Below are 27,405 nucleotides of genomic sequence, written 5' to 3'. Positions count from 1 at the left end.
GATATGCTTTCTATGTCCTCTGTTGCTTATTCTGACAAGGAGAATTGGAGCACTACCAGACCCTCTCAGTCTCTAAAACATCTCGCACCTGACGCATTTGTGCCCAGCTGTGGGTAAAAACGGCTAACTGCTACTTAACAGGAATCCGGGACACAAAGTTGCGGTCCCAGCTGTAAAGGCTGACCACATCGCGGAATCCGTAGCAATACAAACTTTAGCTATGATTTTAAAAACGATTTAATTAAAAACAATTTCATAAAAACAACAAACCGAGTATAGACAGGACTCTGTTCAGTTGCGCGCTTCTGGCCAGGTGTATCCTTCTGGCCAGTGTGAAAGGTATGATCCCTTATTCATGTCGCTTGTTAAATCTACTTCAGTCAGTATAGATGAAGGGGAGGAGACGGGTTAAAGAAGGATCTGTAGTACTATTGACCAATCACTGACGAAAGGCGTAGACTTCAGCTACCAAACTTCGACTTGCCTCAATCATTTGTTAGGTTCGAACAGCTGAAAAAGACCCTGCCAAACACTAAAACGAACAAAATGTCTTCACAATATATGCACAAACTGTTTCAACTGGAAAGCGTGCAACAGGCTTTAGGCATCTGGAATCTGKTTTGTGCCTGCCTGAATGGGCAGATGAAATGTTGTCCCAAAGGCAACTGTTAATTCACGTTGACTCTAGTGTTCCTTCCATATCTTATGTGCATTAGCGACTCACAACAAAGAAACCTAGCCAAGTGATAAGTTATTTTCCCGACATTCTCTTTCCCCTACGTGTCTCTCACTAAATTTAGAATCTGACAGCTCCCTCTACACACACGTGCTACGCAACCAAGGTCCCATTAGGCCTACAGAAATGACTGCCTATTAAAACGTATCTAACTGATAGGATACACAAAAATCATTCAAAATGGAATGGTTGAATTAAAGTAGGGAAATACAGTATGTTCCAACCACGGCCTGCATCTTTTTAGGTTTTTATTTGCGAACTACTATAGTATGACTTTTAGAGTAGGTTACAACCCCCCCCCCCAACTAAACCTTACAGATTCCAGACTGAAATATGCAACAAAACATTGTTTTGACGAAGGGAAGTGGCGTATTCATTAGTTTAGTAGGGCCCTATGTAATCCGTTTAATTTTTTCTCCAAAATTCTGTTAAATTTTTTCCATACATTTTCTGAATTCTGTGTTTTACGATTTACGCTAATTTTATCATCAGAAAGAGTGTCTAATAATGTGAACGAATGTGAAAGATATAACAGTAAATTTGTAATGATACAACACAACATTGCAACATTTTTTTTATCAAGGCAAGTGCTTCAATATGGAGTTCTACTAAGTGTTTCATTATAAATGGGAAAAAAGTAATGCAAGAATCTAGGCAACAATGCTGAGTTATACTTATGTTAAAAAAATAAATAAACGTTGCATTCAATCTGCTTTTCCATGGCTCGAGCCTGCCTAGGATCAAACACCCTAGCCAGCCTGTAGACCTCTGGCTGGATGTGTGTCCCAGTGCTTTGACAACTTTGTGAAGGCCAAGTGGAATGCATCATGGAGATGGTCAAGCACCTCCCTCCTCTCTCCAATCCCAATCTTTCTCAATAGCTCATCTGTCTTGGCACCATACCCACATGTTTTTGCCGTTCCATTCACTAGGTAAGAGCCCAGATCCTCCATGACATTGTATGCAGACACTGTTGTGACGGTGGGTTCCTTCCAGGATTGACAGAGCTGTCATCAGTTTGGAGCAGCCCTCCGAGATGAAGGTTAGTTTAACAGTGAAGGACTGCACCTTCTCCTCTGTTTCCAGCTGGCTGAGGATGTTTGTGACTGCCTGGGATGATGACTTTTCTGCCAACCAAAACTCTCTGTACAGATGAACCTGCTCTGCATGGTACTTCACTGCCTCAAACCAGCTATTCCATCTGGAGCTCACTGCTTCAGGAGGAGCCTTGGCCTGCACAAACGCCTTCATAATAAGGAAGCTCACCCATCTTCTCTTTCTGGCAGGCTTCTTGAAGGAGACCGATCTCATCCATTTCACAAGTGTTGCAACTTCAGAGGTATTTGTAGTGTTGCCAGGTCTCACCCACCAGATTGATGACATGGCAGAGACGGGTTACATGGACACTGTTGGGCATCACTCCTTTCAGAACCTCCTTGTATGCCTTCAGGCAGTAGGAGGCATTATCTGTGACCACTGCCCAGGCATCATTCAGGTTCAGATCGTTGCTGTGGAGGGAGGCTAGTATAGCTGGGAAAACGTTGAGTAGTTGCATCTGTCCATGACAATGACATCCACCAGAAAGTACTGGTTTTCAACACCTGCAATGAAAGATAAAGAAAAACTTAAATGATGTTTTAACCTAAAATAATATTGTGACAAAATAAAAGTGTTATTTAAATTTCAAGTGTAAACAATATTGATACAGCTATAGTTAGCTAGATGGAGGCAGACAACTGCTGACATTATGCATCGCTATATTTCACCACGATAACTCGTCTTTTGGAATATCACAATTTGCATGCGGACAATTCACATTGCAGAATGTAAATGTAGGCTATTGCCATGGTATATTAATAGGCTGTTAACTCACCAATGACGATGTTTAGAACACTGCAATCACTTGGATCTGTTGTCTTGTCAACAACCACTGCAAACTTCTTCCCATGGATCTTCTGTAGAACGGCAGTCATATGTTGGTTGAACACATGGGGCAGGTGAGTTTGAAGGCTGCTCTCATTTTTGGGCAACGCTCCTCCCTGTTTGCAATGCTTCACGAGAAACGGCCGTAGCTTTCTTAGATTTTCAAAGGGGATGTCAGACTCGGCGGACGCAGCCACAAAGTCCTGAATAAATTCTCGTCTTGAATTTGCTGATGCTCTTGCACTAGTAATGGTCGTTTGAAGAGGCATGCTCTGGCTAACACGGTGCTTTTCCTTGTTCTACACATGGGCTTTAGATTTTAATTGGTCATCACACATTTTTACGGGTCCAATCAATAGTATGTTGATAGAATTTTGCGAAACAACAGCTTATCGCCTGACTCATAAGTGCTTTGGATATTGCTCTGCTCTGAATTTAGGGGTTAGGGTCTTTAAAAAAATAAATAAAAATTGACGACTCTTCGACATGTTTCTCAGTGACTGCCAAGTTGTGAGGTGACGCAATGGTCCCACGAACAACCCCCGTACCCTCTCAAAACACCCCAATCAAAACCGGAATTATTTCTCTAGGCCTACTCGTCTGTAGTTTTATAATCATGAAATCATTTAGGTTACTACAATAATTAGGCCTACTTTTGATGATTTAAAAAATATATATATTTCAGCCAAATCAGCAATATTCCATGTTTTTTTTACAGTTTATTCCATTTTTAATACCAAATGCTGCGATTCCGTCCGCGTTTTCCACATTGCGGAAATCATAGGGCCCTAGTTTAGGGGACTATTTTGTTTTATGTTTAATAAAAGCCTGCCCACCTAGTATAAACTCACAAATAAAAAAACAGGGCTAAAGAAAACACGTCAAATGCGGGTATATACTGTTTAAAAAGGGAATCATTTTTGCTTTCTAATGCTGGTAAGTTTGTCTCAACTCTCATAATAAAGAAATAACACCTGTTGAAACGGGAGTAAAAGGTGAACAGTGATATGGATGAAAGATGCACCTGTTTCAGTAGCGCGAGTCACGGCTCAAATGGCGCTTTGTCTTTCATTTAGCAAATTACCTCAACTAAAGTAGACCGTTGACAATGGCTGCATATCAACTGCAATAATTTCTGTAATCAGCACTTTTTTCCCCCTTCGACTGTTAATGACAATGAGGTGCAGAGCGCTTTATATCCGTGGCAAATCTTTTGAACGATGTAAATCCCCTCTTAATAACTAGGTAGGCCTATTTGTTGACAATTTTTCTCCCTTTTATGATGATGATCATTAGTGATAGTCTTGATAACTGCACTGTGATTTTAAAATGAAATGCTAATGACTCAATTTCGTTTAAACGTGTTAACGTTTAAAATGTTCACACTAACACATACAAAGGTAATTGTATAGGCCCCGGCCTTCTTCCAAGTGCAGTGTTCTTGATATGCATGAGTTCTCTCCTCTAATGGAGTTCTTTGAGGAAGCTGTGTGTGTGTGTGTGTGTGTGTGTGCGCTACAGGCGTAGGAGAGAGAGATTCTTACATCCAGTATCGCTGCCCTCCATCTCAGTCTGTCTGTTGTTGGACTCCAGTGTGGGTTCTGGTTACTGGTTTAACATACTGGGATGTGGGCCAGGCCTGGCACATGAAGGCCTAATGAAGCCTGTCCCAGACCAGTCTGAATGTTTGTCTCCTGCTGTTCAGTACAGGATAAATCAGGATCACATCAATCAGAAAGAGTGAGCGGAACGGTTGATGTAGCGGTTAGGGGTGGGGTGATTTTGGCCATTGGAAGCGAAGGACATTTTCGTAAACAAAAAATCTGCCATGTGACTTATCTTTTAAACAAAATTGAGTCATTAACATACATTTTAAATCACAGTGCAGTTATCAACATATCTTTGAAATCACTAGAATAATTTTAGCTGAGATTTATTGCTTGCACTTATGTCAGATTTTGACCAGGGAGACCTTAGCACCAGAAGAACTTGTCATGTCTGGATGTCCTCTGCCCTAGTGGAAAACAAACCACTGTAATTCATATTATTAGGTTTGAAAGACCAAATTGGCCTTCTGAGAACATCCATCTGTCATCCAGCAAAGGTCCTCTCTCGCTCTTGATCTCTCTCTGTCTGTCTGCCTGTCTGTGTTTTAGAGCCTTGACTTAACAGCCTTGAAGTCACAACTGTGCTCTCTTAGGTTGTGATGATATATGAGTGTTTATACAGGGTAGGGGTGTGTAGGTGGACAGTTAAATACTGCCATTTTCAGGTGAAGGTAGGTCTGGTCCCTCTTCCTCCATGGGGTGTGTCTGTGTGAGAGAGAGAGAGTGTGTCTTGCGCCCATGCACCACCAAGCCTAGCCAGCTACAGGTCTATAGTTAGACGGCCCATCAACAGCTGCCATTATATTGCGCCCACTCGCCCCCTACCCCTACCCCTCCACACTCAACCCCTCTTTCCCCTCTCACCTCTCCCAAACCACCAGTTGTCCCCAGCAGTAACAAGAGGAGCCACCCATAGTGCTTTGCCACAGATGAGGTAGATCTGAGGGGGAACTGGTTAAACTTTCCACTCGACCAATGATATTTATGGATATAATTTCCAACTAATATCACCATAATATTGACCTTGATACACAAATGACTGTTGCTGCCCAACATAATGCTTTTCCTCCCATTAATTCGTTGTTTCAAACATTGGCAAGCTTTGTTTGAGATGTAGAATTCTAACGGGCGCCATGTTGGCACCAAAGCTCCAATAAGAGAACTACCCCAACTAACCCTAAACTACCATTCTTTCATCACATTTGGTGCTAACTAGAGAACGACAGTAATTGTCCGATATATTGGCCTTTTGTATTCTTGGCTATCGGCCCTTCTCTATCAGCTTTGCCCATAGTCCCTGTACATAGTTAAGCTGCTACTATGCCAGCCGCCACTCACCGCCTGAGCTACGAGCACTGCACAATGCCGAGGAATGTCTAAGTGAGAAAATTAGCAGCAGCAGCAAGCTAGCCCATTCTCCAACAGAAAGGTGCATTATTGAGAAATTCGAAATCCTCCTGTTGCAAATATTTGTTTAGTTAATTCACTAACAAGATAGCTAAGCAGAGAGCTATGTGACCGGTTAGCAAAGATTACGATAACTAACCATTTTATGTGGTGTTAGCTAGCTATATTAGCTACTATGCTAGCTAGCTGTCTAGGTAGACATGGTGCTAAGCTATCAGATAGGATCTAATAGCTAACATAGCTAGCTACCCTTAGATGGTTATCATTTTGAACATGCACCGTTTTCGGCAACAAAGCCATCTGACTTGCGGTGTAATGCTAGCTATTTACTAGTGTGCTGATCTGACCAGCCGCAATCGTATCCGTAAATCGACAGTTGATAGTCAGATTAGATGATTGTCGTAATAGGGAAAGATGGAAGTGTTTTAAAATGCTCAAATAAAGGTTGGCAATAGGGTTAGCTACCTAAAGAATCTTCCTGCATGTTTATGGACCAAAAAGCTGTAGATCAGCGTGTGTGTGTTCTCACTTCTCAAACTATGGGCAGATTGGAGTCATTCAGACAGAACGCGCCTCGGGTTTTCTAATGATCAATTAGCTAATCCATGTTCATCATTTTAAAAGGCTAACACAACGTGCCAGATTCCATAAAAAATCTGCCGTTTCCAGCTACAATAGTCATTTACAACATTAACAAGGTCTACACTGTATTTCTGATCAATTTGATATTATTTTAATGGACAAAAACTTGCTTTTCTTTCAAAACAAGGACATTTCTAAGTGACCCCAAACGTTTGAACGGTAGTGTACTTTATTTAATATATGTAAAGATAAGGAATTATTGGGGGCTCCCGAGTGGCACTTGGCACTGCATCTCAGTGGTAGAGGCGTTACTACAGACCCTGGTTCGATCCCGTGCTGTTTCACAACCGGCCGTGATCGGGAGTBCCATAGGGCGGCACACAATTGGTCCAGCGTCATTCGGGTTAGGGGAGGATTTGGCTGGGGTAGGCCTTAATTACAAATTCTTATTTTACAATGAACTGACTAAAGGTTAAATAAAAATGATCAAGTGCTTGTCAAATTGTGAATGAGAGACTAATGAAGTGTGTACAGCCTGCACAAAAAAACAAAGCAGAGCTCATGCCTTCAAGCAACTTTTTTCAAATCATAATTCGCATGATGCAGCCTTACAATGTATTACAAATCTAAACATGTAGAACAACTTCATTAGTACATTAACTCTAAATTGAGCATATAGGAGTACCTATTTCTTTGTTAACCGCTCAACACAGAATAGCCACATGCGCGCACTCCCTCAAATCATTTGGAGAAAATATTTATATTTTATTCAGCTTTGTTCAATTGTATTCTTCATACTATAAAATAATGCAAATCTTGTCTGCTAAATGAACTAGTGTAGCACACAGCCATTTGGCATAGCCACATCAGGACCGAACATAAGGACAACTGAGTATGCTATTCTGTTCTGAATTTGACAACATTTTTTTCATATCATGTTTCTTTAGACCGGTCTAAAATAAATAATGGATTTATTGTGATGGTGTAGGCTATATTACATGGATTTCTTAGACTTTTTAAAATGTAGATGTTCCAAAGGTCTGCATCATGTGTGGAAGCCAGGAGATGGTAAGTGTGTTTTGTTAATTTACGGTCAATTACCGTGAGACCGACTGCTATTTGCTTGACAATCACCGGCTGACAATTTCATGACCGCCACAGCCCTAGTTTACAGCCCACCCATTTCTTGACAGATAGCTGAACGAGCCATTTGAGTTATTTCAAATTTCGTCCTGGCAGCTGAGTTGTTTAGAGATGCGTCCAGACAGCTGGAGAAAAAAAAATATCCCGATCATGGGAAAACTACAAAATATACTAGTTTCATAAGCATCCGTGATCACAAGTCATGACGTTACGTTGGACCCATTTGCATTGAATAGATGTTATTTTATATTTTCAAACTATCAGCAGAGCCTATGATCAACAACATTTGCATTGAAGCATCACTCCAGCATGTCACGCCTGTTTGGAAGAACATCATAATGTGATGCTTCTATGCAAATGGAGGGCAAACAGATTGTTTGTCATCTGTAGCATCCTAGACTCCACTGATCAGCCAGGAAAACCCAATAACTCAATGCATGCACACACTCCTATTGAAAATGCCTTTGTCTGTGTTTCGAGTAGGCCTATTCCATCTTAATTTACCCAGTTTGTCAAGACATTCAAATAAGATTATTACCGTTATGTAGTTAGATTGGTACAAACAGTCAAATGTATTATTTGATTTACATATTGATACATTAATGACATGGCTGTCTCTGGGAAATGTTGTCATCCAAATTTTCAAATGTAATGATATTGAATATCGGCCTAAAATATCGACCTTGACCCCCAAAAATCGGTTTTGGAATCAGCCCTAAAAAAAATCCATATTGGTCGTTCTATAGTGCTTCATAGAGGTTTTTGTGCTAACCTACTGTGCATCTCTGACTGTGGTCAGTCGGGGCTAGTCGCTGCTAGCCCTAACATGTCTCAGGGAAAATGGCAGTCTGGTCTCTTCCTGTGTCAAGCCAGCTAGCGCTATTTATCCCTGCTGGCAGCCAGGCCGTGGCAGGCAGGCAGGCCTGGCGAATGGGAAGGCCTATTATTAGCAAGTCACATTCCACTTCCTCCCTTGCCACTCCTCTCCTCTTTGTTCTAATGTAATTGAATACGATTTTCAGCTGCTGTCCAGTGTAACATTCCACAACAAACCCAGAGAACTCTGAATCCGAGCCCTTCTGACATTGTCATTTTTGGGTTGTTGGAATTCAAGAAACCCTCCAATTGATGGAAGGCCATTAAGGCTATCTATCTGAGGATGTTTTCCCTTAGAAACCGAGAGATCAGCTTTTCCCAAACTTGGTTCTGGGGACCGCTAGCCAGAATGCGACTTTCGTTAATTTCTTCTCTCTAGTCGAAACGGTGCTATGCCACAATGTGGACAACCAGAGTCCGGCGCGGTATATGGCTGGGAAAATCCAGGGATGGAATGTGTCTCCTGTACTCCTAATTATCCCAGAATGGTGAATCGAGAAGATTGGAATACTGCTGGTTTCAAATTAAAATGCAGTTTTTGACAGCATGCTAGGCTATCTAATGCTATAGCAGCCCTTTGGATTCCATGAAAATGCAACGTCTTGCATTGGGGTGAGTTGCTGCTGGAAGTGTTGTCGAATCCAATGGGTTGATTTTAGCATTAGCTAGCCTAGCATGCTGTCAAAAAACGGCAGTTTAATTAAAAACTCAGTATTTCAATCTTCTCAATGTATCATTTTGGATAATGGGATAATTAAGAGTACAGTGCCCTCTCCCATCCCTGGATTGAGGTATGTTTTCCAAGCCATATCTCGCAGCGGCTCCGCAGTGTCCTGATCATAGCAGCCTGCCGCTCAGACCTTACAGAGAACTAAAGATCTTAATCTTTAGGCTAGGGGACCCCAAGGAATACACATTTTGGTTTTTGGCCTAGCACTACACAGCTGACTCAAATAATCAACTCATCAAACTTTTATCATTTTAATCTGCTATAGTGCTTGGGCAAAACCCCAAAAATGCACACCTTGGGGTCCACAGGACCGAGTTTGGGAAACACTGCCGTAGATATATAGCTAATACTATTCTTGTTAGAATTCTATGGTTTCCTATTAGTTTGGGCAAGTCTTCAGCCCCTGAAATACAGTGTTTAGCCATAGATAGACAGATAGCGAGACTCCTATTCCCATAGAGACCCAGTCCTCTAAAGTCAGTGTTGGATTTCCATTGTGTGGATGACATGGGGGATTCTCCTTGTAACCAGAGCTCTGGAGCCTGGGCTGAATGGGAAAGCAATCCGCACCTTTATGCCGGCCTCTGATTTAAGGTTACAGGGAGGCAACGGGAATGCTGTTCATTCCAACAAGGCCCGGTCACTTTCTGGTGTGGTTCAGTGATTCAGACGACCTTTAATTACATATAGGACATTGTTTTACCATAACGTGTGTTTGTGTGTTATTGTAACCATTCGCCTTCCTAAACTCCAAATCTGATTTTTTTGTTGTTGTTAAACCGTCATCCCGTGTCTGTTCTTTTATAATAGAGAGTGTTGGAGAGGGTGTAGGATGTAGAGCAGTCTCTATGTCAGGGCAGTTATTGTACGTCCATCTCAGTTTTTCTCTTATCACTGGATCTCAGAAAGCAGCACAATCTGTGCCTCTGGATTTTGTCTGATTGTGATGTTGTACGCTGATAAACCCAGTGTGGTTTCACACAAAACAGCCCTCAGCATTCAGCTATAGGCCTATAATGTAGGCTGCCACCCGATCTCCATATTTACATATACTTCTACTGTAACCATTTCCCCACCATTTTACCTTACATTGCATTGTCATGGTCTTCAACAAGGCCCCATAGTGGTCTCTTATAATAACCCCTGCACTCAGTCTGCTATTGTCTTCATGCAGCCATAGAGAAACTTTAGTGTTTTGGCTTAATGAAAGTTGAATGTGATATGGAGAAGGCCTGTAGGCTCTCTATTAGACAAGAAATTAGCAGAAGGCAGACCAATCAGAGCAGGTTCTGGTTGTATACTGAGAGAAAAGCGAGCTTTTAGACTTAACCTGATGAACCAGTGGGCTTGTTCATGTCCATGTAAGAGGCAAAGGATAGATTAACATGTACACATAACAACACCAGACGAGACCTAGATAACGCCTACACAGGGTAACAATAGTAAACTATGTGTTGGGGTTTCAGGTTCCAGGTTGACAGCAAAAGTTCTAAGACTGGTTACATTCTAGTGAGAATGTGAATCAGAATGGTATTGTGCTGATTTGATTAAACATTTGGCACCAGTATGGAGGATAGTTTGCCTAACTGTGTACATCTAAAGGCTCTCCATATTGCCCAGTGTGTATCACCGTAGTTACAGTGCCTGTCTGGCAATGTCGTGGAGGGAACCAAACAATGTCTGGTGTCTTGACGTCTCCATGGCTCCAGGTCGGACAAATTCCCTGAGTTCAGGTTGAGTTGTTAACAGTGTCTGAACTGTGTCTGATGTTGAGCCATGTAGCAGTTAGACCACCTACAATATGTACTCCCACCTCCCATAACACTACATGGTGGCAATCATAGAGCCATCACATTAACCACTTAATCACTTACATAACTTGTATCACTGGCCTTGTATGGCTTAATGTGTGTGTACCATGAATACACAATAAGTGTGTATGTGTGTGAGCAGCAGCTGCCTGCTTGCCAGCCTCGTAGGCAGTGTATTTATAGAGACACTGCTGGCTCTCCAGCATGTGAGGGGCAGCCGGACGGGACAACCCAGCACCTCTCAAGCCCCTCATTCCCTCCTCCCTCCCATACCGTAAATATGAAACACAAAAGGACAACACTCGGCAACAGCAATACTCAGAAGAGGAGCTAGTATCCCCCCGCCCCACTTTTCCCAAAGTAAATAGTGAGCTCCGCCATTTTTCTGCTGTCATTTAGCCCTTAACCACTCTGGCTTTCCTCACATTCTCATACATTGTCATGCAGGCAGAGATTTAAATGCATTGCAGGCATCAATCTCAAACAAATGGGGAAGATGAGTACCATAGTGTGTTGCTGTTACGTGTAGATCCAGCCCCTCAGTAGGTTATGTACACACAAGGCCCTGTTGGTCTGTGGAGCGCTGGCGTAAACAGGGAGACTAGGGAGGAAGAGGACGGAGAGAGACTGTTTATGCTGAAGTCCTGTGAGTTATGAGGTGTGCTAGAGACAGTGCAGTGGGATAATTTGTGTGTGGTGGCGTGCAACAGATGGGGACTGTTGTTTCAGCCTGCAAGGCCATCCCTTACCGTTGCTCCAGCCATTGTTCCCATTTCCTCTGTAAACAATGTGCTTCTCTTTCCCAAACACCGCCACACGAAGCCCCCCAGGCCTACACAACACCTCAGCCCCCTGCAGGCTTATGCAAGCCCCTGTTCATGTGTTTTCCTGATTCTGACACTGTGCCATCCTGGTGATGGCTTTAACGCCGGATCTTCAGGTTCAACTTGGCAAGAGGACAGGATCACCTGCTTTCTGCTTTGAAAGAAAAGGGAAAAGAGAGCTGATCCACTGCTGTTCAGAGGTGAGGAGCAGTGGTGGTTGGTGCCATTTAAGATGAGAGGACAATTTTTTTTTTTAATGAGCGTGGCCTTATTTCTGTTAGAGCATATTGGATGACCGTCATTCATATTTGATTTCATATTCATATTCAAATGTTCCCTGTACCCATCATGAGATTTGCTACATCCTAGTCTTTAAATGAAAGTTTACACACATTGACACATTCAATACCGCTTTGCACCGTCTTGCCTGCATCTAGCTGATCTAGGGTGTAATCATTGGTCCAACAGTTGCAAACGAGAGTTCCTATTGGACAAATTCAGGTATGTTTATCTCCTTTCGTTCTGTTCCTTTTTAAGAAATGTTTTTCAACAGAATCGTCAGAATGAATACAATCCTGATCAAACACCGTTAACTTTCATAGCAGCCACATACACACAGCATGATTCCTTTGATTGAGCTCTCCTACTTTCACCTTTTCCATTCACTTGTGGACCTCAGTGCACAACACATCAGCTGTCTGTGACCAGGTGAAAAAAACTTTCCAAGCCAAACCTTCATATCATAACCGCTAACCGCTACACACAGCCTACATATTAGCTAACGTCATAGTCAACATAGCTACTAGAACTAACATGATTGGAGTAAACCCGCTACAAACATGCAGTACAGTGTACAGTCAGCAAGCAGTTGAGCAGTTACACAGTTGTGCCGCGGTTTAATAAATTAATAAAATCAAAAATGTTCCTTGACTTGGAACAGTTCCAATGTTGGGATAGCCATAACCAGCTAGCTAACATAGCATCCCTCTCTGTTTGAGCCAGGTGTCRGAGTAGGCTAAACTAGCTAGCTGCATGTGAAAGTGAAAAAAATTATGAAATCTAGATAGCTCTTTCTCGCTCGCTTCGCATTCATTTTTGAATGAATGAATTTGTTATACTATTGTATTTCTCTCTCTCTTTGAATCAGTTACTCACCACATTTTATGCACTCTCTAGTGCTAGCTAGAAGTATCTTATGCTTTCAGTACAAGATTAATTCTCTGATCCTTTGATTGGGTGTACAATGTCTATCCCCTAAGAGCTCTGATGGGTTGGGGAGGTCCTACGGATGTTCTAATCATTACTGTGTAAGTCTATGGAAGGGGGTGAGTACCACGAGCCTCCAGGTTTTTGTATTGATGTAAAGGTACCCAGAGGAGGACGGAAACTAGCTGTCCTCCGGCTACATCATAGTGCTACCCTACAGAGTGCTGTTGAGGTGACTGTTGAGGTGACCTTCTTCATTGGAAAACAGTGTGTTTTAATCAATTATTTGGTGACCTGAATATATAATTGTTAGTATAGTTTTATTCCATAAATGATAACTAACTAAGGTTTCACAATTTTTATAAAAATCACTGAGGATGATGGTCCTCCCCTGGTGAGATATTCCCACTTAACACCTTAACGAAACCGGCACTGCGAGTGCGCCATCGTGCGCATGTTGATTTTGTCTATACCCACCCAGACGCGTTCATGACACGCAGTTTAAAATACCAAAACCAACTGTGAACCAACTATATTAATTTGGGGACAGGTCGAAACGCATTAAACATTCATGGACATTTAGCTAGCTTGATGTTGCTAGTTAATTTGTCCTGGGAGATAAACATTGGGTTCTTATTTTACCTGAAATGCATATGGTCCTTTTTTTGCTTGATCTTTGTAGAATTTTGACCCATTTTGGGTCATACAAAATTGTGTGTTCTCTACTCTGACAATTCATCCACAGATAAAAACCTAGCTTGTTTTCTTTAATTACCCACGTGGAAACCAATGAGTAGTAGAAGATAACTCCTCCAGAGTGAGGCCTAGTTAAAAGGCTTGGGCATGGGCCTTAATTCAGGGGTCAATCCCATCCCCTCCACATAGCCGGAGGCCCTGCGGTGATCTGACGTCCACCAGGCAACCCCCACCCCAGGCACAGATCTAGGATAAGCTTACCCTCTCCAAGTTCTACCCTTAACTATTTAGGGGAAACACAAACTGACCTTTGATCAGTGTCTAGAGGCAACTTCATCCAACTCTCCCACAGACCTTTCATAAATCTGCCCTGAAGAGCGACGCTCTGCCGCCCCGCGTCTTAAAAACGTTAATCAGCCTTTCCTCTGATGTGTCTCTCTCTCTCTCACTCACACACACACACACACACACACACACACACACACACACACACACACACACACACACACACACACACACACGCACACTCAGCACCGCAGCTAGTTGTCTTACTGGAGACTTGTGGTTACTTAGAGCTGCAGGCCACAATAATAATTTAGAGCCTGACCCAGATTAGGGCCTACTACCATGTTTGGTGTTTAGCCTCTGTCTCTGTGTTATGATGGAGCATCTGGAGTGGCTGCAGCTGAGGTTAGATATTGAAATACACTTTCACTTTTTGGGAGCATGTCTGTTGGTATTCTCTCTACATTTGCAAAGGCTTTTGACCACTGTTTTTTCAGAGTAAACATGATTATACTGACTCAACAAAATGTTTCTCACTGTTGCAGTAAATCACAGAGCAATGCCCGGTAATCTACATCTCAGCTCGGTGTTGTTTTTTTGGGGCCCTGTTGCTTCTGGTGACTAACCCCACAGTGGATTCTTCCTGACTGGGTTAGAGTAACAGGAAGTGGCTTTTACCTTCCCAGTGTGCCTCTGTGAGTCACAACATGGTGTGGGAAGCCCTTTATGCCCTCACACCGCACCACTCTGACTGACTATTTAGTGTCCATTGTAAACAGTTTATTAAACCTAGCTTTTTAGTGTTATTCTCTTGACTGTATGTATCTACAGTACCTGCCAAAAGTTTGGACACCTACTCATTCTAGGGCTTTTCTTTATTTTTACTATTTTCTACATTGTAGAATAATAGTGAAGACATCAAAACTATGAAATAACAGATGGAATCATGTAGTAATTAACAAAAGTGTTAAACAAATCAAAATATATTTTATATTTGAGATTCTTCAAAGTAGCCACCCTTGATTACAGCTTTGCACACTCTTGGCATTCTCTCAACCAGCTTCACCTGGAATGCTTTTCCAAAAGTTCCCACATATGCTGAGCACTTGTTGGCTGCTTTTCCTTCACTCTGCGGTCCAACTCATCTCAAACCATCTCAGTTGGGTTGAGGTTGGGTGATTGTGGAGGCAAGGTCATCTGATGCAGCACTCCATCACTCTCCTTGGTCAAATAGCCTTTACACAGCCTGGAGGTGTGTTGGGTCATTGTCCTGTTGAAAAACAAATGATAGTCCCACTAAGCACAAACCAGATGGGATAGCGTATCGCTGCAGAATGCTGTGGTAGCCATGCTGGTTAAGTGTGCCTCGAATTCTAAATAAATCAGTGTCATCAGCTAAGCACCATCACACCTCCTCCTCCATGCTTCACGGTGGGAACCACACATGCAGAGATCATCCGTTCACCTACTCTGCGTCTCACAAAGACACAGCGGTTGGAACCAAAAATCTCAAATTTGGACTCATCAGACCAAAGGACAGATTTCCACCTGTCTAATGTCCATTGCTTGTGTTTCTTAGCCCAAGAAATCTCTTCTTCTTATTGGTGTCCTTTAGTAGTGGTTTCTTTGCAGCATTTCGACCATGAAGGCCTGATTCACAGTCTCCTCTGAGCAGTTGATGTTGAGATGTCTGTTACTTGAACTCTGTAGCAGTTATTTGGGCTGCAATCCTCTGCAGCAGAGGTAACTCTGGATCTTATTTTCCTGTGGCGGTCCTAATGAGAGCCAGTTTCATCATAGTGCTTGATGGGTTTTACGACTGCACTTAAAACATTTTTACGAATTGACTGACCTTCATGTCTTAAAGTAATGATGGACTGTCATTTCTCTTTGCTTATTTGAGCTGTTCTTGCCATAATATGTACTTAGCCCTATTTGGTAAAAAGACCATCTTCTGTATATCCCCTACCTTGTCACAATGCAACTGATTTGCTTAAATGCATTAAGGTAAGACATTCCACAAATTAACTTTTAACAAGGCACACCTGTTAATTTAAATGCATTTCAGGTGACTACCTCATAAAGCTCGTTGTGAGAATGCCAAGAGTGTGCAAATCTGTCATCAAGGCAAAGGGTGGCTATTTGAAGAATCTCAAATGTAAAATACATTTTTATTTGTTTAACACTTTTTTGGTTACTACATGGTTCCATATGTGTTATTTCATCATTTTGATGTCTTCACTATTAATCTACAATGTAGAAAATAAAAACCCTTGTGTTTGACTGGTACTGTAAGTACACTCCAGTTCATTTTCACGCCATGCAAAAGTTAATTTGTGCGGCTTTTATGGGTGTATATAAATGTGGAATGAACGAGACTATGAACAGGTCTCTTGTCCCATGCAGTGATTTAACAGTGCCATCAAGACTCCTTCCTGGCCCTTGTATTTTAAACAAACTAGTTTGACATTCCTCGCACTGAGATGGCAGTATAATAGATGGATACATAGATGTAACTTTATTGCCCTTTAAGGGAACTGGTTGGTCTTGAACATTTTGAAGGAGAATTTTACAATTTAGGAACATCATCTGTATTTTTGATGTAAATGCCATGTTATAGAATGGTGTAGATATATATTTTTTTACATTTTCACTGGGTTTTGACAAACTTACCTCTGCAGCGATTGACATCCTGAGCGTCATTTTGGAGTTCCAGGGTGTTCAAAAACATGAACAAAGGCTCCAAAAACACCCAAAGGTCTCAGTATTGTGATGCAGGTCTTTTAGATGCTGTACACATGAAATTGTCATTCCGAACTTTATCCGCAACGTTATCATCCATTTTGTGGAACTCGAGCAACAATTTCCTGTGTGTGCATATTGGCCTGCCTGCGTGTACTTTCTCGTTCCAGCCTGGCTGATCTTTTGAGTAACAATGTAACTAGCTACAGGTAATGAATGTCTTCATGGTGCAATATGCAGAAATCGGTAAAATTCTAATAGCTAGRTTAATTTCAGTTTGAGACAAAACAAGCAATGTATAGAGCAGGGGTTTCCAAGCTAGGGGTCGCCTGATATGAAAATGGGGTTGCAGGAGAATTTCCAAAATCCTGGTTAAAAAAACCTACGAAAATGTATATTATAATATCGTTTGTCTCAAATCATTGGAATGTGGTTAACCTTAACCTCAATTTAAATTATTCAAATATAAAAGTTAAAATTCAACCAGAGAGCACCCTTAGATCATGGGAAAACCTCACTTGACCTTTGCACTTCAATCATTCCACGGTGAATGGCTAAGCCCGCTGCGCTATGAAACCACACACTATTGCAGAGACTTTGATATTACCGGCCGCAATTGATAGGGTGAAAACAATGTGTGGGGAGGCTGACGCACAGAAACTCACATCAATACCTTTTGTCAGATAACACCGTGAAACTAAGAATTGATGCTATATTTAGCAATCAAGAGGAAACTCAAAAACTCCCCACCTTATGTTCTCCAAATGAACGTTAGCTGTGAGGGCTGAGATGCCCATGCATTGACTCTTGCTCGCTACATGTCGGGATGTTCTTCACAAGGACATATTGTTCTGTTCCCAAGCATGAAACTGCACAGGGTATGTTCAGTGTGCTGCGTGGCTATATTAACAAAAAAAAGATTCCATGGGATCGAATGGTTGGCTTTTGCACACATGGGGCTCAATCTCTCACGGAATGGCAGGCAGGCAACTGCACTCTTGTTATGAATGTGTCTCCCTCTGCCATATGGACACATTGTATAATACACCCACTGAGCTATAATGAATACACTGACGGCAACTGGTGGCAAAAGAGCTGAGCGCGGAACTCCGAGTTTTGCAGCAGGTAACTTCGATTGTAAACTACATCATGCACGCCTGTTCGCAAAACCATATGGCGATATGGGATAAGAGCATGAAAATGTTATTTCACACCGAGGCTTGGTGGTTATCAGAGGAGTGTTGGCAAGATTTTTTTAATTGAGAGAGGAACTGTTATCATCCGCAACTGAACAAAAATATAAAAGCAACATGCAACAATTTCAAAGACTTTACTGAGTTACAGTTCATATAAGGAAATCAGTCAATTGAAATAAATTCATTAGGCTCTAATCTATGGATATGAAATGACTGGGAATACAGATATGAATCTGTTGATCATATATATATATACATATATATATACACACACACTACCGTTCAAAAGTTTGTGGTCACTTAGAAATGTCCTTGTTTTTGAAAGAAAAGCACATTTTTTTGTCCATGAAAATAACATCAAATTGATCAGAAATACAGTGTAGACATTGTTAATGTTGTAAATGACTATTGTAGCTGGAAACGGCAGATTTTTAATGGAATATTTAAATAGGCGTACGGAGGCCCATTATCAGCAACCATCACTCCTGTGTTCCAATGGCACGTTGTTAGCTAATCCAAGTTTATCATTTTAAAAGGCTAATTGATCAGTAGAAAACCCTTTTTAAGACAAAAGTCTAGCAATGATGCAAAAAACATTACACCAGAAACATGTTCTTATCAACGTACCGTACACTATATATACAAAAGTATCTGAACGCTACAGCATACGAAGACATTCTAGACAATTCTGTGCTTCCAACTTTGTGGCAACAGTTTGAGGAAGGCCCTTACCTGTTTCAGCATGACAATGTCCCCATGCACAAAGCGAGGTCCGTACAGAAATGGTTTGTCGAGATCTGTGTGGAAGAACTTGACTGGTCTGCACAGAGACCTGACCTCAACTCCACCGAACACCTTTGGGATGAATTGGAACGCCGACTGCGAGCCAGGCCTAATCGCCAAACATCAGTGCCCGACTTCACTAATGCTCTTGTGGCTGAATGCTGCGGGAACTTACTGCCAATGTTCCAACATGTTCTGGTGGAAAGCATTTCCAGAAGAGTGGAGGCTATTATAGCAGCAAAAGGGAGACCAACTCCATATGTTCGATGAGCAGGTGTCCACATACTTTTGATCATGTAGTGAATTACACTTGTATTAGGGCAGGTCTGTAGAAACTGATTTAAAGGCTGTTGTACTCTATCATGGCATTCCAACAGAAACTTGCAGACTCTTGCTAGTCTTGTGTAATCCCTGATGATAAAATGATCAGTGATAGTTATAATGAGCCACTGAGCTGCGGTAACGAACCACCTGTTAGGCCTGCTGCTGCTTATGTGGTCCTATGGAAGAATGCAGCGGGGCAGGAATATCATGTACAGTAGCTTAGCTACCGTCAGGCTAGCCGTGGGTGTAGGGCTGGGATATGCCAGTGAGCTCACAATACAATATTATCACGGTGCCGATACAATATGTATTGAGATTCTCACGATTCTATATGCATTGCAATTCGATATTGCGATTCGGTGTTCCAAACCATATTGCTCTGCTGCAGAGGGACAAGAGTGCCGTGAGAAAATTAATTTGATCAGTCATGGAATTTAAAAGTGCTGAAAACATGTAGGTTCACCATTTAAAAAGAAGATTGATAACAAGCTAGAGATGGAGAAATARGAGGTTTGGTGCAGGTACAACTGACTAGCACCAGCTAATGTTTTTTGTTTATTTTGAGAATCCATACTTGGAGTCATAGAATCGATATGATATCGTCAAATGATATTGCTATATTCTGTGTCTATTTGTTTTTCCCCCCAATCACTATGTGGATGTGGGACAGAGATGAGGAAAGGGAGACGAGTAAGGGAAGGAATTGAAGACTGTTACCCTGGAAACAATCTCTGACATGTAGTAACTCTGTTTTGTTTTTTCTCCTGTCTAACCTGATGTTCGCTTCTCTTTCTCTCTCTGTCTCACTGTAGTCACGTGGAGAAGATCACAACTTGGCATGACCCTCGTAAGACCATGACGGCCGCCATGAATCAGATGAGCCTCCACGCTCCCCCACCCTCCGCCACCCCACAGCAACGCAACATGGCCCTGTCCCAGCCCAACCTCGGTTAGTGTCTCACACACACACACACACACACACACACACACACACACACACACACACACACACACACACACACACACACACACAGCCTAGGGTTGAATACTTTCCTGGTATTTTACAAATGTTCCACTCTGAGAATAAATCACTTTTCTCCCGGGTAACCTGGTATTTCCCACCAAAACTGAAAGTTTAATTCTAAAACAAATGCAAATGTCTGGATTTTATTAGAGCTTTGATCAGAGCTGTGATCGGCATGAAAATTCAAGGCTGATGCTACCTAAAGCCAGATGAGCCCTACATAAAGCCCAAATGATTGTGCCGTTATTCAATAGGCGTACTTCTGATAGTCTATAGGCCACCGCACATTACGCACAACAGAATAACATAAAAGCTCATCGATGTTTACTCTCTTAGGTAAATAAATAAAACAGACTCCAGTAATCTTTTTGGATGTGGACTTTTATTGTATTATACTGTATTATATGGACTGGAATTACACACCTCATTCAAACCATGAAGCTGGGAGAGAACATGCAATGCTGGTGCAGGACATGCGGCCTACAAAGTTACAATTATAGGCTAGTGAATTAGTTTCATTCTGAAATATAATAGGCCTATTTAAAAAACGTGATAATTAGTAGGCTGACACATTAGCCCACCTTTCACAATATTTCCCCTAATGTTGTGCGACGTGTGTATTACCTTCATTCCTTCCTCGCGCTCAACAGGTAAATTATATTTGTTTTGTTGTCCTTATCTTCATTGTAATAACATGCTTGAATAATATAGGACTAAAATAAGATGCAGACGGCTTATGGGTCTGAATAAATAACTGCTATAGCAGCCAAACTTAACTGGCAGACTGTGGTCTGGGTCCGAACCCAGAGAAGGGTCAATCCGGACCAGACAACATCGCATTTTGTTATATAAATGTCAATCAATTATATTTAGACGGCTTTAGAAAAATCAACTGGGCGCAGCTGCCTCTCAGCAACCTCTTTCTCGCGCTCTCTCGAAGCAACGCCCACCCCACCTCTACAATCGCGTGGTTATATGCAAATACAAGAGGCCGCTTACCCAATCACATCAATCCAAATATCCTCTGCGGGACAAGCAGGCAGAAATAAAGTGCGGTTCAACTGTTAATATCACACACAGAAGAAGCTTAGTTACCAGTATCTTTGTTAATATGGKTTGTTAAAAAAATGTTTACTCTGAAAACCGTATATTCAAAGACGAGTGGGCGGAAATGTATTTATTCATTCTCCCCGCAACTAGCACAAAACCAATGTCCCTGATATGCAGCGAGTCCATAACTCTCCTGAAAAGTGCCAATGTTAAGCGCCATTATGACATCAGGCATGGTATCCATTAAGCTATTCTAGTCTTGCTTTCTTTTCCTGGGATCCCACAAGAGCTAAGGGAGAGTGGCCAGCGGAGAGCATGTGCGTATTGCTTAAGAGTGAAGACCGAGACTATAAGTTCGAAGCTTATGCATATTAAACCTTACGAGTCGATTGAAACACCTGAGCGTCAATCTAACATAATAAAAAATTCCCCATCAAAATCCGCCTGTTTAAGCTAGATATGTTTTTGTTTTTTGTATGGACTGTGTCTCAATCAACCGCAGTCGCCTATGTCAGCCTTCCGCATCTGCAGTGGAAAGTGGCAGAGCTACAGCACTGTTTGTTAGATCATTCCGAAAACAAATATGATCACTCTATGGAAGGATAAGACTCTCATGAACACGATGGTGATCTCCGTTTTGCTCTAGGACCCCCACAAGCTCCACGGGACTCGTCTGAAGCCGGTACCGTCGATGTGCCAACTTCTGTCTGTAATGCCTGAGCCGTTTGGGCTACGAACTCTCACAAACACGATCGTTTTGCTCTACGATACCCCCCCCCCCCCCCCTTCCTGAATAAAATAAAACATCAGCCAGGAAGCATAGGAACTGAGAAGTGGTCTGTGGTCACCACCTGCAGAATCACTCCTTTATTGGGGGTGTCTTGGCTAATTGCCTATAATTTCCACCTTTGTCTATTCCATTTGCACAACAGCATGTGAAATTTATTGTCAATCAGTGTTGCTTCCTAAGTGGACAGTTTGATTTCARAGAAGTGTGATTGACTTGGAGTTACATTGTGTTGTTTAAGTGTTCCCTTTATTTTTTTGAGRAGTGTATTATGGATCCCCATTAGCTGCTCCAAGGTCCGGCAGAATTAAGGCAGTTATACAATTTAAAAACATCACAATACATTCATTACAGAATACACAATAAGTGTGTGCCCTCAGGCCCATACTCCACTACCACATATCTACAACACAAAATCCATGTGTACTTGTGTGTAAAGTGCGTATGACCCCCGGAAGCCAGATGGAGATTAAATTAGACGCGCATTCAGATATACTGGTTATAATATTACTGTAGCATACAGTAGGCTATGCTGCAGAAAATGTACCAGTCACAAGAAAAAAAAGTTATCAGCTGATGAAGTGATACATGCATTGTGAACTGCGCTCCATATGAGATGCGCTGTCTGTCCCCACCCTGAACGTTGGCTTGATCATGCACATAGCAGAACAGATAAGACAGATTTAGACGTTGCATGTAGTTTAACAGTTCCATTTCACATCATGCTGTTCATATAATTAATTTATAATAATTTACTGGTTTCTCGCAGTTATTTATCCCGGGAAACGGTAGTGAGTTTGGGCAGGATATCTCTGTAAATCTCGGTAACCCGATTCACGCTATTAAACCCTAACACACGCAACTGAGCCAACCACCGTGAGCTAGTAGCTTACCAAAACACACTAATATCCCACTTCTCCTGACGCCTATGTGCTTACATATCCGCCACAGACACTGACCATTATCACTCTGACCAATGACGTCTTTCACCCTGGGGACTACCACAATAACATGTGCAGTCCCTTTCCACAATAACGCCAAAGAATGTGTGTGAACCAACCAAAAGCCAGGATCTGTGTTGCCTGAGAGAGACATGTTATTGTGTTGAAGGTGAGATAAGGAAGCCCTCCCCACCCTCTTATGCTCCACTTAGTCTGACAGAGCCTGACAGCTCCTTCATAACACAGATTGGCATTGACTGGTTAATCTCATTCACGTTAGCATTAACCTAGCTCGCACCTATAATAGACCTAGCTAACCCATATCACAGCCACCTGGCTCTGCGTGCAGAACATCACCACTGCCTCGTTCAGTTCCACTGCCTCGTTCAGTTCCACTGCCTCGTTCAGTTCCACTGCCTCGTTCAGCGCTTTGTTATGCCATTTTAGTCGATGACATGAAAAAAAGGTGTCTGCAGTTGGAGAGGGATGGGCTGAGTGTGCAGTGGAGGGGTAAACTAAAGAAAGAGAGAGAGCCAAACAAGTGGAAAATTTAAAGGGAGACCTAGGAAATTTAGGACAGACAGAAATGGAGAGGGATCGCGTGTGTGTGTGTGGCCCAGTGTGTGAGTGTATGAATGGAGTCGCTCAACCTGAGTAGTTGTATATACACCGCCCTGCTCGACTTGTTCAAACGTCACTGGGATGTTTTTCTCCTCCCTACTCTCTACCACTGCTCTATTGGAGTGATGTGTCACACACACACACACACACACACACACACACACACACACACACACACACACACAAACTCTCTAAAACCTATGACTTTAAAATAACTCTGATGGCTGTTCCTAAAGCACATCAGGACTAATCCTGACTGGAGCCTGTGGGCCTAATTCAAACTTCTGTGCAAATCTTCCATGGAAAGTTTTCATAAGTTAAATTTTGACATATGTTTATCTCAAAACTGGATTTGATCATCACCCCCCCCTCTTGCTGGAACAATGCTTGCGGACACCCCAGTCTTTGTTGAAGGGGAATTGTCTTTGTTGTCCTGGTGGCTGTTTTCTACCCCTTTTTGTTTTCTTCTGTTCTCTCCTCTCAGATGGACATGTTAGCACACTCTGCTATAGGGTTTTAACAGACAACACACAGGTCTATGGTTGCCAGTTAGAGGTCTTGATCCCGTACTGTAGATTCTGTCTACTCTCGGAGGAGTGCTGTGATTCTTGTACGGGTATCTAGAGTGATCATCACCAATCCTGGTTCTGGAGAGGTGATGGTGTGCAGGGTTTTGTTTCAGACCAGCACTAAAACACCTGATTCTAAGAAACGAATAGAAATATACTGTAGCTACCTGGTATCTCTCCACTACTACGTTGGTGATCATGACCACTGTCTCTGTAGTTCTAGAATAGATTCAGTGGAATTTCACCTCCCACTCATCCCTTGACACTATCTCCCATGGCAACTCAGCTGTTTTCAGATTTAGCTCTAGTCATGACTAGGCTCATCTCCACTGTTAGCCATGTTGACTCATCATGAAACTTGTGAGAAAGCCCTCTGCTCCTCTCCATTCCACTTCAACTCCTTGACTGTATTCTTAGTCAAATCACCCGATGAAACAAAAGGTGAGTGACTGAGGAAGAAACATTGAAAATGTGTCAAACTGTAATTAGTTAGATTACTGTTCACCAGTATGTTTCTGCTCCAAATAATTAAAATCCCCCAAAAGCTTTATTGTCCAATCAAATGAACATACTGTAAGATATGAAATTTGGATACAAGAAACCTGCATCAGTCAGGCTTGGTAAAGGTGAAGTACTCTGGCTGATGTGGTGTTGSTGCTGCTTGTGAACAGGAGAGCTACCTGATGGCTGGGAGCAGGCTGAAAACCCTAGTGGAGAAACCTACTTCATTGACCACAAAACACACAGAACGTCTTGGCTCGACCCGCGCGTGGATGCTCGCCTCAGTAAGTACCCTCTGGACTGCAAGTGGAGCGCAAATCCCCCAAATCGCTACCTTTTTCAACTTGCTCAAACCTCAAACCCAACCAACCAATCAACCCCCTTCATCCCCAATATTACTAGCATTAAACTAATCAAACCATGCCCCTTGATCTCTCATACCTGACCATTGACCCCTTGCCCCCTGTTGCTTCCTGGGACCGAGCTTTGCCTGTGAGAAGCTAGAAGCTAGAGGAATGCTTTGCTTGGACAAGAGTTAGCTAAATCTTCCTGAGAAACCCAATCACATGCTTATCTGGATACCAAGTCTGATTCCAATAGCCAATGACAGTGCCAAGTCTGATTTATGAAAGCCAATAAAAATGATTGCCTCTCCCTCCCACCAGTGACCAATGGTTCTCCTGCTTTCTACATGTGATTGTGTCACTTCCTGTCCTGACAGTGCTCTCCTATCCCTGCATGATGATTGATTGATTTTGTGTGTGTATTTGACGTATGCATTTGTGTGCTTGTATTTCAACTAAAGTCTGTTTAGTCTCAGTGTTTAAGTTAGTGATGTGAGTGAAATAGTGGAAGATGTGTTTATGCATGGACGAGGTGTGTGTATGATTTGGCGTGTCGATGAGGTGTGTGTCTGGGGGAGCAACAGGAGAGTACCCAGGAGCTCTGTGCGCTGGATAACCTCCGCACCATCAGGTCCCTAGATGGATGTTGTCAGGTCCCTAGATGGATGTTGTCAGGTCCCTAGATGGATGTTGTCAGGTCCCTAGATGGATGTTGTCAAGATTCACCTAGATGGATGAGGTAAGACCAACGAGGCCAAACAGAAGCTTTCTTTGACAGAGGAGAGTTGATTGGTGTCAGATTTTAAAATGGGAATTGTTTCCTGCCTGGAGTATGGACTGGTTTACACATCCAGGAGAGGAACATATCAACACTAAATTGCTCTGTTAAAAATTCCTTTGAAGAATGTGGAAAACATTAACTTATAGTCCGCTTTATCTTTAGTTGGCACTGACCTTAAAATAATGCATTTACATTTTAGTCTTAGTCTTTCATTCCCCAGCCAACCGCCCAAACGGTCCTTGTTGCACAAGAGGCTGTCCTCACTGGCTGGCTGTGTGTGAGTGCTGCCGGCCTGCTGATCCCCGACCACACACACTCGCGTGCAAGCATGCACATACAAACACACGCAAACACACACACAAAACTCGGTCCTTACAAGTGTCACTTCCACATATCCTTTTATATGATATTAAATCACTCTGCTGTCTCTTATCAAATGTAACACACCCCACGAACGCACGCACACACAGGAGATGTGGGAGGTTTTTAATGAGTTTCTGTTTTTCCACGTGTTAGCTGACGCTGTTTCTGGAAGTAAATAAACGTAACTAAACAAGGTCTTGTTGGCAGAGCAGCGCCACTCGGTACCTACCGTCTCCCCCCCCCCACCCGTTTTCTTCAGCCTCCCTCTCTTCCTTATTGTTTTTCTCAATGCCCTTACCTCCTCCCTTTTACTTTGACCCCAACTTCTATGCTACTCCTTTCTCTCTCAATCGCTCTCTGTCTCTATTTCTCTCCTGATGTTGTGACAGAGTTGTGAGGGGTTGTAGTGTGCTGGCTCGTCTTGTTGCTCTAGTCTATCGGAGAGGTTAGAGAGGGGGAGGTGAGGGGAGAGAGGTGGGGAAGCGCGAGGGAGATCATGGGAGAAGAGGAGGGTAAAACAGGAGGGAGTAGGAGAGCGTTATTTTACTTGTGACTGAGGCTGTGTGGAGCTGTGCAAAGCCTGCAGTCTGTTTTCTGCAGCCCCAATATGCACACTCTGACAGGGTGTGTCCTGCCCTGTAAGCTTGTCCCAGACCCAAACCAAAAAATGCTGCTCTGAGTGTTTCTGTGTGCAATTGCATGCATGCCATGCCATGTGTATGCATGTGTGTCTCTGTCTGTTTGGCCCCTATCCAAACTTAGGGCCTCCACTCAAGCTATTTGGTTCTAACAAAACAAAGGTGTAATAAATAAATGTTCCCATCATTGTCATGTACTTTAGCCCAGGGCTCTTAATAGCTGTAAGCATACTCTATTTGATATGTTTGAATGTCTAATGGACGGTTTCCTGTCCCTTCACCAACATGAAGACTGTTGCAATGAATAGCTTTGGAACCAAAATGGCCGTGCATCGAGCCTCTGGGAATTACATCATTGAGTGTAATAGAACGATTATGGATGGTTATTTTGCCGAATTGTGAAGTACGTTAAGGGGCTCTGAGGAACACCTTATGGTCCACAAATGTGTTGCTTTTATAGAAAGAAAGATGAAATCATACATTGCATGACAGCTAGGCCAAAACCATTTTTTTCTTGCATGAGTCAAACTTTCCCCACACACTTTGAGCCTGTGTTGAACCCATTTGGTTGTGATTTGGGAAAGGAGGTTAGGTAAACTATGTATGTTCCTTTGCTCTTCATCCAGACTTCAAGTAAACTACAGGTCCAGCTGACAGATGGGGGGGAGAGAGGCACACTGAACTGCCAAGGGAGGGAGGGGAGGAGGAGATAGAGAGAGGAGGCAAAGGAGAGTTAGATGGAGGGAAAGAGAAACAGATGTGCTGAGAGAGATAGAAGTAAAGAGATGGGGTGAAGGAGAGAGAGCCCGACTGTGTCTGTCCACACTGAAACCACCAGACTGTCTGCTTTTTGTGCCATGTGCCTTTTCAGCTCCAAATCGGGCCTTTACTGCTACATTTATGCCATGTGTGATT

At 42.6% G+C, this 27,405-nt stretch overlaps 1 protein-coding gene across 3 annotated transcripts in view; it reads left to right on the top strand.

The window, feature by feature from the left end:
• The window catches only part of wwtr1 (WW domain containing transcription regulator 1), a 96,788-nt gene that overhangs the window by 49,758 nt on the left and 19,625 nt on the right, over positions 1 to 27,405 (top strand). For 2 of the 3 annotated variants that reach the window (XM_023998208.2, XM_023998207.2), the window contains exons 2-3: positions 19,684 to 19,820; positions 24,535 to 24,648. In XM_023998208.2, coding sequence (XP_023853976.1) covers positions 19,684 to 19,820; positions 24,535 to 24,648 — 251 coding nt within the window. The remainder of the gene's footprint in view (positions 1 to 19,683; positions 19,821 to 24,534; positions 24,649 to 27,405) is intronic. The other variant, XM_023998209.2, reaches the window with a different exon arrangement.

This window comes from Salvelinus sp. IW2-2015, linkage group LG13, assembly GCF_002910315.2.
Source record: "Salvelinus sp. IW2-2015 linkage group LG13, ASM291031v2, whole genome shotgun sequence".
In the NCBI taxonomy this organism is placed as follows: domain Eukaryota; kingdom Metazoa; phylum Chordata; class Actinopteri; order Salmoniformes; family Salmonidae; genus Salvelinus; species Salvelinus sp. IW2-2015.
This window is presented reverse-complemented; position numbering and strand designations above follow the sequence as displayed.